Source organism: Bos mutus, chromosome 10 (genome assembly GCF_027580195.1).
Source record: "Bos mutus isolate GX-2022 chromosome 10, NWIPB_WYAK_1.1, whole genome shotgun sequence".
NCBI classification, from domain to species: Eukaryota; Metazoa; Chordata; class Mammalia; order Artiodactyla; family Bovidae; genus Bos; species Bos mutus.
In genome coordinates, this window is record NC_091626.1 from 41547088 (window position 1) to 41564684 (window position 17597).

At 41.9% G+C, this 17597-nt stretch overlaps 1 protein-coding gene across 5 annotated transcripts in view; it reads right to left on the reverse strand.

Moving 5' to 3' along the window:
- The window catches only part of SAMD4A (sterile alpha motif domain containing 4A), a 226840-nt gene that overhangs the window by 84224 nt on the left and 125019 nt on the right, over positions 1-17597 (reverse strand). For all 5 annotated transcript variants that reach the window (XM_070377809.1, XM_070377807.1, XM_070377808.1 and 2 more), the window contains one exon: positions 5264-5782. In XM_070377809.1, coding sequence (XP_070233910.1) covers positions 5264-5675 — 412 coding nt within the window. In that variant the 5' untranslated portion in view covers positions 5676-5782. The remainder of the gene's footprint in view (positions 1-5263; positions 5783-17597) is intronic.

A 17597-nucleotide genomic window follows, 5' to 3' on the forward strand; every position in this document is an offset into this window, starting at 1 on the left:
ACTCAGCCTCTCTGTGCCTTAGTTTCCTCATCTGTCAAATGGGGATAACAATATTAGCCACATCATGGAGCTACAAAACTTCAATGAGTTAATATTTATGTAAAGGGTTTTGAAGAGTACCCAGCATGTAGTAAACACTATGCAGTGATTAGTGTTAATTTACTTTTTGTAACCCATGGTACCAAATTTTTTAATATATAGCTTTTACTAGCATAAAAGTCAACTGAGGTTAATAAAAGAAATACTGAGATTCCAAGAATACTTTCTTGTATTCTTCATCTATAGTCTCAAGCTGTACCATGAGACTCTAGATGAAGTAGACAGCTCAGATGGAGCATTCTGGAATAATTTTTGCAACCCAAAGTTTCTGAGTTTTTACCTCAGATGAGGCTAGCAAAGGTTGGCATGTTTTCAAACCCAAATGTAAAGCATGCTAAGAAAAATCAAGTATTATCAACAGTTTGAATGAAAACAGGCTCCTTTCATTTGTAACTGCAGCATAGTTTTTCTCCCAGGTCAAAGTCCACCAGCGAAGAGTAGAAAATGGTTAGAAAGTCAGTCTGGGGCAATGGAGGTGGTTCTGACCTCTACACAGCAGAATTCTGTGGGCTCTTAAGAAAACCTGGATGGTTCTTTTCCTCAAAGATTTTTCTATAGAAGACTTGAGACAGAAAGAAAACCTAGAAGTGCTAAGCCAGGCTCTGGGCACACTGCATGTGGAGTTGCTTGTGATGGCCAAAACAAAGCTGACTAAGACTTGTGTATAATTCGTGACAGCCAATACCTTGGTCCCACAGACTCATGATGAAGAACCTGCATATTCTTGCTCTCAGTCATCAGACCCCTGAGTAGACTTAAAAAGAGAGTTAGGTACTGAAAGCAGATTCTTCCCTCTCGTCTGAAACACCTTGATGCTATCCAAAATGGTGCCTCAGACTCTAAACGGTCCCAACCCATTCCTCTCCTATCTCATGGAGGAAAAGGCCCCCCTCAAACATCCTGTGAGATCTCCTTTAACTTCTGCAGTCACTAAAAGGCACTCTCTCCTCTGTCTAAATGGATAAAAATAGGTTGATTCTTATTAAATTTGGGCATAGTTTTTGCCTCCTAACCTTAGCCTCATCTTAATCCCTTCCTTCAACAACCTGCATGATTTTATTTTTTAATGCATCATTTTCTTCATCTCAATGTGCAAGCACCTTCTCAAAGTCAATAGACATTCAAAATCAAACTTATAAGCTAGTTTCTTGCCTCTTATCTCACTGGAATCACTAACTCAACTGTATTCATCCCTTAAAGGCCTATCATGTGTGAAGCACTTCCAATTGATCTCTAAGATCTCTCTTTTTTCTCCAGTGGTAGTTATTTTATTCAGTGGTAGTTGGCAAGGTACTTTCTGCCTGTGTCCCCTCTGCCTCTGTTTCCTCTTCTTCCTGGGCACACAGTGAGACTACATCTACCACATTCCCTTGCTATTAAAAGTGGCCATGTGACAGAGTTCTAGCCAATGGGACGTGAGTGAAGCTTATCTGTCCATGAAATCTTCCCAAGAAGACCTCCCCCATCTCTTTCTCCTTCCTGTGGTTTGACAAGCCTGGTCACTTTGGGCTACATGTGGTGAAGATGGCAGAGACACGTGACAGAGAGAGCCTGGGTTAATGAATAACTGCTTAGAAGAATATCACATGTCAATCAGGGACACCTGTTCTGGACTTTACATTAGTCAGAAACAAACTTTTTTGTGGGTTTGTTTCTTTTAGCAGCAAGGACTACCCCAAGAGATCAATGAAGGGTCCCGTCTCCTAAGATCTCTCTCTTAATAAATCCAATGATCACTTCTTGGTTCTCATCTTATTGGACCTATCAGTAGCATGTGAGTCAGTTGACCACTTTTTCCTACTTGAAACCTTTTCTTCATTGCCTTGCCACACACACACACTTGACTTTTCTCCAACTTCAATGGTTTCTCCTTGATTTGCTGCTTCTTCCCCTTTTCCCCAGCCTTCATGATGATGTGCTCAGGCTCAGTCCTCAGTCTTCTCTATCTGCATCTCTACCATGGTGATCTTATCTCATAGTTTCATAATTTTAAATACCACCCATGTGCTGGTAACTCCCAAAGGTCTATCTTAGGTCAGTCTTCTCTCCCAAACTGCATGCTCATATGTCCACCTGCTTACTGGACATCTCTGATGGTCTAACAGATGTATAAAGTCACCATATAGGACACTGAACTTCCAACATTTTTGTAAGCAAAAAACCCTGGAGTCCTTCTTGAATTCTTCCCCCTGACAACTCATTTATTCTGTCAGGAAATCCTATTGGCTGTACTTTGAAAATACATCTAGACTTTACCACTTCTCTCCCCCTCCTACTGTGGCCATCCTGGTCCAAGTAATCAACAGCTTGCCTGGATTACTGCAATAGTCTCTTAACTAGTCTTTATGTTTCTGTCCTTGCCCTGGTATAATCTATTCTTAACACAGCAGTCAAAACAATCCCCCTTAAAACACGAGCCAGACCACATCGCTCTTTTGCCAAAAACCTTCCGAGGGGGTTGCTTAGAGCAAAAGTCAAAGTCCTTGCAACAACCCACAATATCCAGCACGATCTGTCCCTACCATGGTTGTCCACCTCACTCACTCATTTTTAGCCAACAACCTTGTTTGCTTTTTCCCAAACAAGCTGGCACTTTTCTATCTTGTGATCTGAACCCTTAAGGCCAAACCATTTTCTATTGCAGTGAAATGGTCATAGCATATTCAAGGCCCCCTAGACCACTCTGCATGGCCTGGGCTCAGGAAAAGTACAATGCAAATGAGCACAAGAGTCTGGGGAGGGCAGTTAATGCTAGTGCTTTGCTATTCATTGTCTTACCCAGTCCCTCTCATTCATTTAGCAGACACTTACTGAGTGCTTACTGTTGCCAGCCCTGGCCAGGCATTCACATACATAATCTTATTTACCCTCACCACAACCCTCACAGGTAGATATCATGAATGTTTCCACTTTGCAAGTGGTGACCTTGCTCAGACAGGTGAAATAACTTGGCCGAATTGTAGGTAGCTAATTGCAGGTCTGAGGTTTGGATGGACCCAGGAAGCAGTGACACCAAAGTCTTTTTTCTGTTTACTTTGTCAAGCTGCCTCCCAGGTGCTCAGGAGATATTTGATAGAAGCATTGAGTGAATGAATGACCCAAAGGACTGCAGTTTGGATAAGCACAATTTAGCTACTATCGACAAAGCAGAGGAGTAAAGCAATGACATTAAGGTTTTGTTAAAGAGATGTTCTTAAAATACAAGTGTTGATATGACCCAAGTGTTTGAATGAAACTTCCTGGAGGAAAGATCTGAGCTCTTATCTTCTTTACTGATGCTCTGAAAAAGGGCTCTAATTCCTTTTGTAATATGTAATCTTTTTCTAATATGTAATCTTCTTAAACCTCCTTTTTCAGCTCAAGTACTATACTAGACTCAAAGGCCTAGGAGACAATGACAAGCATCTAAGCACTTCCTTCCCATCTGCTGGGCTTGGTAGCCACAGTGAAATATAAAAGTGACAATCTGATAACCATCTCAAATGTACTAATCTTATCAAGACCTGACAAAAATGTGTTACATCAGCAGAGATGGAAATGTGATGACCCCAGACTAATTTCAAGATGGATGACATAAAACTCAACCCCTTAAAATACAAAAGACCAAGTTTTGAGAGGGCAGGCAGCCCAGAGCTTGCATCTCTCCTAACTATCAAAGAATTTTGAAACAATTAGTAGATTCTGTCATTAACCCAGAAAACTCGGGCCAAGAAGCTTTGTAGTCTCAGCCTGCATGTGTCTGTTTGAATAGTTCAAGCCATCACTTTCCATCACACAGAGGTTAGTGAAACTGTTTCCTGGATTACTAGTTTGTGAAAAAAAAAAACTGTCACAGAACCTCTTACACAATAAATTAATGATGCAATAATCACCTAATTCCCCAAATATGCAAGTTATCAATATCTAAATGTGAAAACGGAGAAAAGAATTTTAAAACCTCGTATTGTGGCATTATCAAAGCAGTAGCTGAAGTATTTCTTTGATTATTTCACTGAAGTACTGTTTCAATCAATGTAGTGAAAATTCCACACACTTACGTATTTAAGAAAGCCATTTAAAAAGGCCCATTAGCCCCAAGATCCATGTGGAGGCAGAGGCCAAGAAGCTGTCACTGCCAATTCTTCATACTCTCAGATCTTTTCATTGGGAGTTCCTGCCTGTTGACAGGCACACACAGTCTAACTGCGAAAGCTTTTCCCCAAGAAAGTTATCTCGGGCCTGACACTGTCTTCAGAGACACATGCAAACGAGCATCAAGGATTCTCTTCAATGGTGGGCCACTCTCCCACGCACATACAGAGGCGCCAGCAGCATGTATTCCACTTTGCTCAGCCTAAGTGGGGAGCCACAGAGAGCCACCAGACCCAGGCCTGGCCCCATCTGCGGGCAGAGTACTTTGCTTTTGTGTCCAAAGAGCAGAGGGCTGCCCTCTGCTCTCCCCTCTGGCAAAGCCGTTCCTGCCCCACCTCTCCTAAGGGGTTAGACTGAGCGAGAGAAGGCCACAGCATTCACACCAGGCCACAGACAGAGCAGCATTCTCAGTTAGCAAACCTGCTCCCCCTGGTCAGGAGGAAAAGTGACCCTGACAACCGGGGATTAAGACAAGGAGATGCAAGGGAGGGAACATTCCAGGGTGAAATTTAAAAAAGAAAAAAAAGAAAGAGAAAGAAAGGAAGGGGGAAAAAAAAGAGAAAGAAAGGAAAAAAAAAAGAAGTGGAAAAAGAAAAGAAAATGCACAAAGCCCATGAGGCTGTCTGGTTAAACATGGGTTAGAATCAGGTATAGAGCATCACACGGGAACTCAGTGTCTTGGCAAATCCAAAAACCCCAGGTAAAAGGTACTGGGTGAAGGCATTTCTGTTTGTGGAAAGCGGAAGTTTCCTTCTTTCACCACTTAATCTCATATTTAATTTTTTCTTTTTTTTAATCTATTTGTAACCCAAATTTAAACCATCAATCATTTTTACCTGCCCAGGATTTTTCTCTTTCAGGAGTTGAAAGAACAACAAACACGGGGTCCAAAGAGCCCTTTCCCGCAGCCAATTCCAATCAGCCCTTCTCTCCCAGGGTTACGGGGTGCCCAGAGCAGACATTCCCAGCGGGACATGCCACACACAGCAAGTCACCAAACCAGACTGCACTAAAGGGCTTCTGGGGGACTTACTTGTACTTGTGCTGGTTCCAATCGTATTGATTGTGGTGGGGACGGATGAAGATGAGTAGAGGGGCACGTGGCCGTTCTCACACCCCAGACTTTTGTCCTGCCAGTTGGAGGCGTTGATGCAAATCCCAGAATCCCGAGAGTTCTGCCACCCATTAAGCTTGTCATCGGAGTTCTGTCTTTGGTGATAGTAGTGCGTCTGCCCATAATCCACAGAGTCCGAGCGGCCTCGGTTCTGGCCGCCAAAGCTGGTCGACGTACGGTCCTCCAAGTGGTTCAGCCACATGGCCAAAGCACTGCGGTCTTCCAATGAAGTGGCCGGATGGATCAAAGCATAGGACAGCAGCTGCCTGCTCTCCTCGATGTGCTGGTTGTGTTCAATGGAGTGTGCCAGGATTTTGGGCAGCAGTTTCATATACTCTACTTTTGCGTCGAGGTTTCCTGGCTTCAGCAAAGGCAGGTGAGTTAACAGGAGGGAAATCACTTTATCCTTGGATTCCTGTTGCCATTGGTTAATGATTCCTGAAAAGGAAAACAGGCAGGGCAAATAAGCAAATACACCACCATGGCACCAAGCACCACACTATGGCACCAAGCAGCACACTGTATAAAGAGAATTCCTGGGGCCTGGAGTCTCAGTCTAGGCACCCTGGCTAAATTTTCTCAAAGCAGCCTCTGCCTCGAGCGGAGATCTGACCTGAGGTTGTCAGGGGGTGCTGACTTCAGTGAAACACTAACACTCTGAAATGTTTGGGTGCTCAATCTAACTCTAATGCAGGTCTCCAAAGAGGCTATGACCATTTTGGTACAAATGAATACAATTTACAGCTATTTTATTTCTTAGGATAGTCTAGGCATACCCTCAGATAGGGGAATAAGGAATAAGAAAATCTCCATGGAAAAATGAGTAGAATTAAGGGTCCATATTGTAGCGTCCTCAAAGGCAAGGCTGCTTTCCCTTCCCTAGACATCCCTGGAAAGTGGATGGAGCCCTGGCAAGTGCATTTGTGTGAAATGGGTAAAATCTCCTAGATGGAGAAATCTATCAGGAAAAAAAGATGCCCCTCATCTGGGCGAAGCCTGCACCTTCCTCATGAGAAGCTGACTCAGAAATCGACTGTGATCTCAAAGCTAGAATCAACAATGGACCCAAGATGGGTCCAGCAGCATCTCTGATCACACATGCTAAGCAAGCTATTTTTCTTTAAGTATAGAAGGTCTGTTTGGTTATTTTTATTATGGTAAAATATACTTTTTAAATATACTTAATATTTACCATTTTAACCATTTTAAGTGTACAATTTTGTGGCATTAAGTACATTTACATTATGGTACAGCCATCACCACTCTCCATCTCCAGATCTTTTTTATCTTTCCAAACTGAAACTCCATATCCATGAACCACTAACTCCTCATTCTCCATACCCACAACCCCTGATGACCATTATTCTACTTTCTGTCTCTATATATTTGACTACTCTACTTATCTCATATAAGTGGAATTGTAAATTGGGTTGGCCAAAAAGTTCATTCAAATATTTCTTAAGATCTTATGGAAAAACCCAAATGAACTTTTTGACCAACCCAACAGTATTTGCCCGTTTATGATAAGAATATTGCACTTAGCATAATCTCTTCAAGGTTCATCCATGAGAATGTTTTCAACACTCTTACAAGGAATTCCTCTTATTCCCGACTACTCAAAACATAAACTTCTTGCCTTTGGGTAAACATGGATTACCTAATGGTAATGCTAGTTAGTAACATGGAGTAACTAAACAGGGGCTTCCCAGGTGGTACCAGTGGTAAGAATCCGCCAGCCAATGCAGGATATGCAAGAGACATGGGTTAGATCCCTGGGTCAGGAAGATCCCCTGGGAAGGAAATGGCAAACCACTCCAGGATTCTTGCCTGGAAAAAATCCCATGGACAGAGAAGCCTGGCGGGCTATAGTCCATGGGGTTGCAAAGAGTCAGACACAAGTGAACACATACACACACACAAACATGGGTTAACAGTACACTTTGCCTTAACTGGCCTTTAAGAAGTAGTTTGTTCTGCAGACTGATAGCTATCCATGGGACCTGGGATGATAGGAAAGAAAGCTCCCTGCCAGAAAAGTCATTCCTAATACCTAAAGACCTGAACTCTGGCCCACTGATGACTGTATAAGGGATAAAGCTTTCACAAAGTATCTGCAAGGTTGAAAAGGCATTTCTGGAATTTAGCAGAAGGGCTTCATAATTCTAGTGAGGCACAAACACATCAGACCAAGCTCAAGAGTCAGTGTTGATCATGAGCTACAAATGCACCAGCTGCGTATGATAAGGCCTCTCAAGAGGAAGGAGTATATTCAAAGAACAATATCAAGGGAGGAAGGCATGGTATGTCATAAAAGAATGTGGGCTTCAGAGTCAGGCACACAAATCCCAGCTCTGCCACTTAATCGGCAATGGAACTTTGGTAAGTTCCTTAACCTCTCTGAGCCTCAGCTCCCTCATCAGTCAAGAGTGCTACCAACAGCACCTGCCCCTCCTTGTGTTACAGGACTAAATGAGGTAATGTAACAAAAAGACCAGTCAAGTACTTGATGATAGAAATAATTCCTTCTATTTGTCTCTGCCTTAGTCAGGCCCACGTTAGAGTCATGTTGGGTGGTTTCTGATACCAAGTTTTAAAAATAATAGAGGCCAGAGATGATCCAAGAAAGGCCATTAACCATTATCAGAGTTGATATAAAGCTACAGTAATCAAGACAGCATGGTACTGGCACAAAAACAGACATATGGATCAATGGAACAGAATAGAGACCTCAGAAAGAAACCCACACACCTATGGTCAATTAATCTTCAACGAAGGAGGCAAGAATATACAGTGGAGAAAAGACAGTCTCTTCAGCAAGTGGTATTGGGAAAGTTGGACAGCTGCATGTAAATCAATGAAGTTAGAACATGCCCTCTTACCACACACAAAAATAAACTCAAAATGGCTTAAAGACTTAAACATAAGGCATGATAACATAAAACTCCTAGAAGAGTATACAGGCTAAACATTCTCTGATGTAAATCATCCAGTGTTTTATTAGGTTAGTCCCCCAAGGCAATAGAATAAAAGCAAAAATAGACAAATGGGACCTAATCAAACTTACAAGCTTTTGTACAGCAAAGAAAACCATAAACAAAACAAAAAGACAGCCAACGGACTGGGAGAAGTATTTGCAAATGATGTGACTGACAAGGGATTAATTTCCAAAATACGCAAGCAGCTCATACAACTCAACAACAAAAATACAAACAACCCAATTAAAAATGGCCAGAAGACCTAAATAGACATTTCTTCAAAGAAGACATACAGCAGAACAACAGGCACGTGAAAAGATGCTCAACATCACTAATTATGAGAGAAATGCAAATCAAAACTACAATGAGGTACCACCTCCCCCAGGAGAACTGCCATCATTAAAAAAGTCTACAAACAACAAATGCTGGAGAAGGTATGGAGAAAAGGGAACCTTTCCTATACTATTGATGGGAATGTAAGTTGGAGCAGCCTCTCTGGAAAAGAGTATGGGGATTTCTCAAAAAACTGAAAATAGAGTTGCCATATGACCGAGCAATCCTACTCCTGGGATATATGTTTGTACAAAACTATAATTTAAAAAAAAATTACATGTACCCCTATGCAGAGCAGCACTATTCACAAGGGCCAAGACATGGAGACAACCCTAATGTCCATCGAATGATGAATGGATAAAGATGTGGTGCATATATACAATGGAATACTACTCAGCCCTAAAAAAGAATGAAATAACGCCATTTGCAGTAACACGGATAGACTTAGAGATGGCGATACTAAGTGAAAGACAAAGCCCATGATATCACTTATACACGGAACCTAAAATACGACACAGTGAACTTACAGACAAACCAGAGACAGACTCGGAGAACAGACTTCACGTTGCCAAGGGTGAGGACGAGAAGGGTGGATTGAGGGTTTGGGATTAGCAGATACAACTTTTATATATGGAATGGATAAACAACAAGATCCTACTGGATAGCGCTATACTCAATATCCTGTGATAACCCATATGGAAAAGAATATGAAAAAAGAATGTACATGTAGGTAAATCTGAACCACCTTGTTGTACAGTAGAAATTAACACATTGTAAATCAACTACCCTTCAATAAAATAAAATTTTAAAAAATTATCAGAGTTGGCAGAGGTAGAAAGTGAAAAGGTCAAAGAGCTTATAACTGAATATGAAGAGATGCTTTACTTTTTTCAAGTAGGGATTTCATAAGGAGATAGACAGTCAACTACTTGAAACAGAAGTCTTCAAACAAGCATGAGAGAAAAAGATTGGATGTGGAGAATAAGTGAAGTGCCAGCATGACAAAAGACTCAGAAGAGTCACCAAGGAAGGTTCTACAACTTCCATCTTGGGGGCTTGAAGAATCGAGATAGATGATCCAGCTAAGCAGTCAGATAAAAATATAATGCAAGCCACATGTGTAATTGAAAATTTTTCTAGTATTAAAAGGGGGGTTTCCTGGTGGCTCAATGGTAAAGAATCCTCCTGCCAGTGCAGAAGACGCAGGTTTGATCTCTGGGGCAGGAAGGTCCCCTGGAGAAGGAAATGGCAACTCACTCCAGTATCCTTGCCTGGGAAATCCCATGGACAGAGGAGCCTGGGAGGCTATAGTCTGTGGGGTCACAAAAGAATCAGACATGACTTAGCAACTAAATAACAACAACAACAGCATTAAAAGAATAGTAAAAAGAGGAGGTGAAATTAATTTTAACGATATATTTTATTTAACCATTATACAGTTATATATATCACTATATTATTATTTTAACTTGCAATCAATATAAAATTATTGATGAAACATTTTGCATTCTTTTCTTTGTACTAAGTGTTCAAAATCCTGGGTACATTTCATATTACCAAAGGCAATCTACAGATTCAGTGCAATCTTTATCAAAATACCAATGACATCTTCACAGAACTAGAACAAATAATTTTAAAATTTGTATGGGAACACAAAAGACCCTGAGTAGACAAAACAATCTTGAGAAAGAACAGAGTCAGAGGAATCACACTTCCTGACTTCAGGGTGGGCAGGCGTGCTAAGTCACTTTAGTCGTGTTCGACTCTGTGCAACCTTATGGACTTGTAGCCTAGCTGGCTTCTCTGTCCATGGGATTCTCCAGGCAAGAATACTGAAGGGGGTTGCAATGCCCTTCTCCACCCTAGCTTCAGACTATACTACAAAGATATAGTAATCAAAAAAGTATGGTACCAGCACAAAAATAGACACACAGATCAATGGAACAGGATAGAGTCCAGAAATAAACCCATGCACATATGGCCAATTAATTTACAACAAAGCAAGCAATAATATACAATGGAGAAAAGACACTCTCTTTAATAAGTGGTATTGGAAAAACTGGACAGCTACATGTAAAAAAATGAAATCAGAACATTCTTTAACATCATACACAAAAATAAACCCAAAATGGATTAAAAACCAAAAATGTAAGACCGGAAATGATTAAACTCTTTAGAAGAAAACCTAGGCAGAACACTCTTTGACATAAATCACAGCACTATTTTTTCTGGATCCATCCTATAGCAGAGGAAATAAAAGTGAAAATAAAATACACAGGACCTAATTAAACTTTTGCAGAGCAAAGGAAACCACTGACAAAATGAAAAGACAACCCACTGAATGGGAGAAAATATCTGCAAATGATGTGACCAATAAGGGGTTAATTTCCAACATATATATATGTATATACACAGTTCATGCATCTCAACATCAAAAGAAGTTAAAAAATGGACAGAAGAACTGAATAGGCATTGTCCCATAGAAGAAATACAAATATCAACAAGCACAAGAAAAGATGCTCAATACCACTAATCACTGGGGAAATGTAAAAAAAAACCACTATGAGATATTACCTGTCAGAATGGCTATCATCAAAAAGACTACAAATAACAAAAGTTGGTGAGGGTGTGGAGAAAAGGGAATCCTTGTACACTGTTGGTGGGAATATATACTGGTGCAGTCACTGTGAAAAACAGCATGGAGCTTTCTCAAAAAACTAAAAATAGAACTACTATATGATCCAGAAATTCTACTCTTGGGTATATATTTGGAAAAAAAAAAAACCAAAACACTAATTGGAAAAGATACATGCACAATGTGCACAGAAGCATTATTTACAGTTTTCAAGGTGTGCAAGCAATCTAACTATTCATCAACAGATAAATGGATAAGGATGTGGTGTATACACAATGGAATACTACTCAGCCATAAAAAAGAATGAACATGGGTGGACTTGGAGGGTATTATCTAAGTGAAATAAGTCAGACAGAGAAAGACGAATACTGTGTGCTATCTCTTATATGTGGAATCTTTAACAGGACAAACTAGTGAATATTAGAAAAAGGAAGCAGACTCAGATATGGAGAACAAACTTGTGGTTACCAATGGGGAGAAGGAAGGGGAAGGGGGAGTACAGGGGTAGGAGATTAAACTATTACACACAAACTATTATGTGTAAAATAAGCTACAAGAATATCTTGTACAACACAGGGAATATAGCCAATATTTTATAATAACTGTAAGTGGAGTCTGAACCTTAAGAATTGTGAACCACTCTATTGTACACCTATAACTTACACAATATTGTACATCAACTAATTTGTTTTTTAATCCAAGGTGCACTCTGTCACTGACAGCACATCTCGGCTTGGGTTAGCCACAGCTGAATGCCCAGAGGCCATGTGTGGCTGGTGGCTACTGAACTGGCTAGCATAGGGCTAGAGACATTCAGATGGGGAAGGGGGTGGGAGGGCACAGATGACCTCAGCAGGTCCCTCCAAGGTTCCTGACTCTATATTTAGCAAATTGCCACCTGACACAAGACAAGCCTTGTGCATTCCAGTAAGTATATAGACTTTCTTTTAAAGTTGCTTTAGGAGATGAAGAAATCACCAATTCTAATTTTCTCATCGATACATTTCCAGCAAACACCTGGCATGTTTTACATTATGGATATGCTTAGGATGAAGATAAAGTCTATTCATTAAGCCCAAGGAACTAAAGAGTCACTGGCAAGCAAAAGGGCCTGAGAAGAAGGTGAATCTATGCCTGATGCCAACGTTGATCACATGTAGCCAGTGCATACCCTGGAAAATGGATGTTTAAAAATGAAATTTGGGAACAAGCTTTAATACAAATCCATGAGGCTAAGGGACTCCCTAGCTTTTTGTGAGGTCACTTCCCTGTTTGGGTAGTCCACCCTTCCACAAAAGGTCAGCCTAAAAAAATCAGAAACAAAAACAAAATGGAAATAGGACTCAGAGTACAAACTGAACATCTGATCTCCATGTAAGCCTGCTCTGCCAGGGATTAGCCTGGGATCCAGGGAAGGAATAAGCACAGCAAAGAGGAAAAGAAAACCAAGAGCTGCTGACCCTGGTCCCTTCCAGGCCTGAAATGCTCCTTTCTCTACCTTTGGGACAGGGCTGCTTGGATGCTGTGGGGCTATGGCGTGGCCAAGAAGACAACTATGACTTTTATTTACTGCCTCTGGGAACATGGAAATACGATGGCCTTCTGACGGCCAACTGGATCAAACTGTTTCTGCCACTGCTCCAGCTGCCATGCTGACAGCTAACAGTACTCAATGTTTGCTGTGTGCTAGGCACTCTTCTAAGCTCTGTGCATGCAATTCCTCATTCAATCCTCAGATGAAGCTTATGAGACAGGTCCTATTACAGTGTTACTTTATGGATGGGGACACAGAGGCACAGGGAGGTCAAGTAACCTGCCTCCGGTTCCCCAGTTAGTGAGGAGGCAGAATGAGGTATGCAAATTAGCATAAAGATACATAATGACTATTGTGCTAGAGGAGCTTGGCTGTAAGCTAAATACATTAATATTTACAATACATAACTAATTATATACTATATATATAATTATATACTGCATATATAATACATATGTAATTATATAACACATTAAAATATAATTATATAGCATGTAATTACATACAAATTGTTTATGCTTGAATTATATTTACAAATATAATAATGCAGAAATATTAAAAGAATACATGGATCAGCAGAAGAGTTGGGTCAGCTACGGAAGAGTAGAAAAAAAGAAGTTACAGAGGACAGTGTACTTTTTGTGGTTTTAAAATACATCCACTATGTCTTTGACAGTCCTCTCCAAAAGGTGGAGCCAATCAACTCCTTCTAGATGCAGGCTGCAGTTAATGAATCACTTCTATCAAATGGAATGTGTTAATAGCGGAAGCAATAGGGTGTGACTTGACGAACTGGGTTATAAGCAGCATTGCAGCTTTTCCCTTGCTCTCTCTTGGGTTACTCATTCTGCGGGGAGCCAGCGGCCATGTTGGGAGGATACTCAAGCAACTCAGTAGGGAGGGAGGTCTGATGGTAAGGAACTAAGTCCTGCTACCAACAGCAGGACCAACTTGGAAACTGAATTCCTGGCCCCAGTGAAGCCTTCAGGTGATTATATACCACATCTTGAAAGACCCTGAGTCATATTCCTGATCCAGACAAACTGTGTGTGATAACACATTTATGGTTGTATTAATATTAAGCTTCTAAGTTGGGGTAAAGATAACCAATACACCTATCCAAGTGCCCCTCTAGGAAAATGGAAGTCTTAGCCCTTTGGCTTTGAGTAGTTCTGTCCTCTGAGTAAAGTCATCCTCATTCTGAGCTAGACTCATGAAGCTCACTGGTTGCCACTAAATGCTCCCCTCACTTACTGTCCCTCATCCTGGTTATCTGCTCACCAAACAGCTTCTTGGCTGTGATAGCACTCCAGGTACCTTCAGGGAGAGGATGAGCTGACCATACAAGATGAGGGATTTCTAGATTCTGTGATGATGATGGTTTTTAGGGCCACTTAATAAGAGGTTTCTGATTATGATGTATCTTCCTGTGGAGCCCTTCCTGTGCTGATTATATGGACGGTGAGTACATCTTCTCCCTCTGAGAACATGAGGTCCCTCCTCATGGTGCAGGGTCTAGTTCCCTGCTTTCTAGGTAGTACTGAATCAACCTCTCAGGGGAGTATTCCCAGGGGCTAACAAGAGAGAGAATCTCCACCCTCAAATAGAAGCCAAGCAGGCATGCAGGGACTTGGGACAGGAATGGCAGGTCCTGCCCGGTTGCCCACTGGCTTTCTTTGTAGCATACACACCACTTTCCAGGGAGAAGGGGCCTTTACTGAGATGTGTATTCAAGGGATTCTCCTTATTGAGAAGACCCAGGAATCTTCAAAATGTTCAGTCAATCACTTCCATGATGCAGTTTCTATTATTATTCACGCCAATATCACCCTAGTCAGTCAGACAGTCTAGAAAACAGAAGTCCAAGAACAAGGTTCAGTCTCTTCTCAACTCTCCTCTATTACTTCCTCTAAATATTTCCTCTATTATTCCTCTGGATAAGAAGCAGAGATAAGAGTTTGCTGGATGTCTTAGGTGAGCAAAAGCTAATGATTTATAATGTATAAACTGGTGACATATGAGTAGTAAAAAAAAAAAAATCCTGAAAGAGCTATAATTAAAGACCATGAGGATTAGGAAACTGTCCCAGCGATTCTTGGAGTGACAAAGAATGTGTTTAAATACCAAGTCTGGTATTATTACTACACAATGGTATGTCAATGTTTAAGGGCTCCAGTTGTTAGTAAATTACCCTTAAATTGCTATTTTATTATACCCTTGTTTTCAGTTTAATAACATTTACCATAAAAGGGTTTCTCACAAGTGTATTTAGGCAATTTGCTCATGCGAGAAATGGCTGGAAATTAAATGCACACATTCAAGAACTACAGGTTAAATAAATGTGCTAAAGGCAGAAATACCAATGGGTTTTAAATGGTCAAATGCTCCCTGGAAGAATTTGTATTACAAACTCAATCCTAGAATATCATGTAATAAGGGCTTCTAAAGGCAGTACATCTCTGCACAGATCAGGGACAGGGCAGCAGGAACACGACACATCATGAATGTGGCAGGGAGGGGAGCTGAGAGGGCACCTAAAAATTTTGGGGGAAAATGGCAAATACCAACATGGCAAAGGATGAGATTCCTGTGTCGGTACTTGCATTTGCCTACTGTCTCTCAAGCGATCCTCTTGAGCTAGAGATGGCTAAAGAAACATCCCCATCATGTGGGGGAGCCCAGCAAAATATGTGGATTAGCCCAGCTGTGATGGGGGACCCAGATAACATGGGGTTCCTGAGCTCCTAGAACTGCAAGTGGTGCTTTGAGCAGACACAAAGGATTGAGAAGATAGAAACCTCATCCTATTTTTAAGGAGGGTAATTGCTGGCTGGTGGGCCCCATGGATCCCTGCCTGTTGGTGGTCAGGCCCTTGTGTACTCTCTCTTAAAACTGAATCTGAACAGCAGCACGTGACCAATAGAGAATGGTGGAGGAATTCTGAGATTAAGTCACAAAAAGCATCACAGCTTCCACCTCACTTTCTTGGTTCACTTGCTCTGGTGGAAGTGATGGTCATACCAACCTATGAAGACACTCAGGCAGCCCCAAGAGAGGCCTGTAAGGGGAGGAACCCAGGCCTCCTGCTAACAGCCAGCACCAACTTGCCAACAATGTGAGTGAACCACCTTGGAAGTGAATTCTCCAACTCCAGTCAATATCTGGATTACAACCTTGCAAGAAATCTTAAGCCAGAACTACCCAGCGAGACAATCCCAAATTTCTGACCCTCAGAAAACTGTGAGATAAATGTTGTTTTGTGAAGCCATTAAGTTTGGGGGCAATTTGTCATACAGCGATAGTTAACTAGTAGCTTCATGTTACTTGGTAAAGAAGAATCACTCGAGAATCCTTCTGCCCTTTCTACTAGAAAAGTCAGGGACCTGTGTGGTGGACTCTACATCCCATTATAACCACCAGCAATTTCTCTAAGAACAGGACAATGGTTAGGTGCTAGTCATTCACAGGCACCTGACTGTCCTCAACGGGCAAGAACCAGGTCCCTCTGACCCCAGCAGATACCTACAATGACCCCCACTCTGCTCCCAATCCATCTTGTCAGCTCTTCAATGAGGAGTTTCCATCTGAGTCCTTTTCTCCCAGGTATGGGCATGGCTGGTCATTCCAGGAGGTCTTCTTTGCTCCTGAGCGATCCAGGCCAGCAGTGGATCTCAGCCCAGGTCAAGTTAGGGTTGGAATTCACCTTGGGGCTTCTGACCTCCTTCTGGCAATGACTAGCTCTCCTAGGTCTGAGGCTGTCCCTTCCCTGAGGGCACATAAGACGGGCCAGCTCCCCCAACCACTTGCCTCAGTTCTGACTCTGGCCTGAAGAGTGCAGGTATCTCCCACAGCTGTATCTCCAGCCCAGGTTAAAACGTCTAAAACTGAACTCTTGCTTTTACTCTCACTAGATCTGCACCTTTGGTCTTCTTATCCATCTCAGCACATGGCTTTTCCATCTTCACAGGAGCTTAGGTGGAAACCCTGGAGCATCCTTGACTGCTCTTTTTCACAACTTATACTTTATTTGTTAGCAAATCCTATGTGCTGGGTCTTCAATATATATATCCAGAATCTATTCTTTACCATGCTTCTGCATTCCACCTCCACATCCCGCAAACAGTCTGTTATCAACATAACAAGCAGGATGATCTTTTTATACAAGAAGATAAGTCATGTCACTTCTCTGATCAAACATTCCAATAGTAGAAGGCAGAGAGTAAAAGCCATATGTGTGGGCGGTGTTCAGTTGCTAAGTCATGCCTGACTCTTTGTGACCTCATGGACTGTAGCTCTCCAGGCTCCTCTGTGGGATTTTCCAGGCAAAAATACTGGAGTGGGTTGCCATGTCCTTCTCCAGGGGGTCTTCCTGACCCAGGGATCAAAACTGCATCTCCTGAGTCTTCTGCATCGACAGGCGGACTCTTTACCACTGTGCCACCTGGGAAGCCCTGAAAGCCACAGAGAGGCCTACTAGCCCCTCTGTGATCTAGCTTCACTTCCTTCTACAGTCCCACATTCATGTCAGTCCATCCTGGCTCCCTTGCTGTTCTGCACATGGCAGACCTTGCCCTAATCCCCAACCTTTGCACTGGCTGTCTTTCAGCCTGGAATGTTCTTCCCTCAGATCCACATTCACCCTCCCTCAGCTCTGTCTTTGCTCAAATGCTACCTTCTTAGTGAGACTTTCTCTGCCCACATTGTAAAACTGCCCACATGACCCCCTCACCCCACACTTCCTTATCCCCCTGCCCTGCTTTACTATGTTGTTCTCCA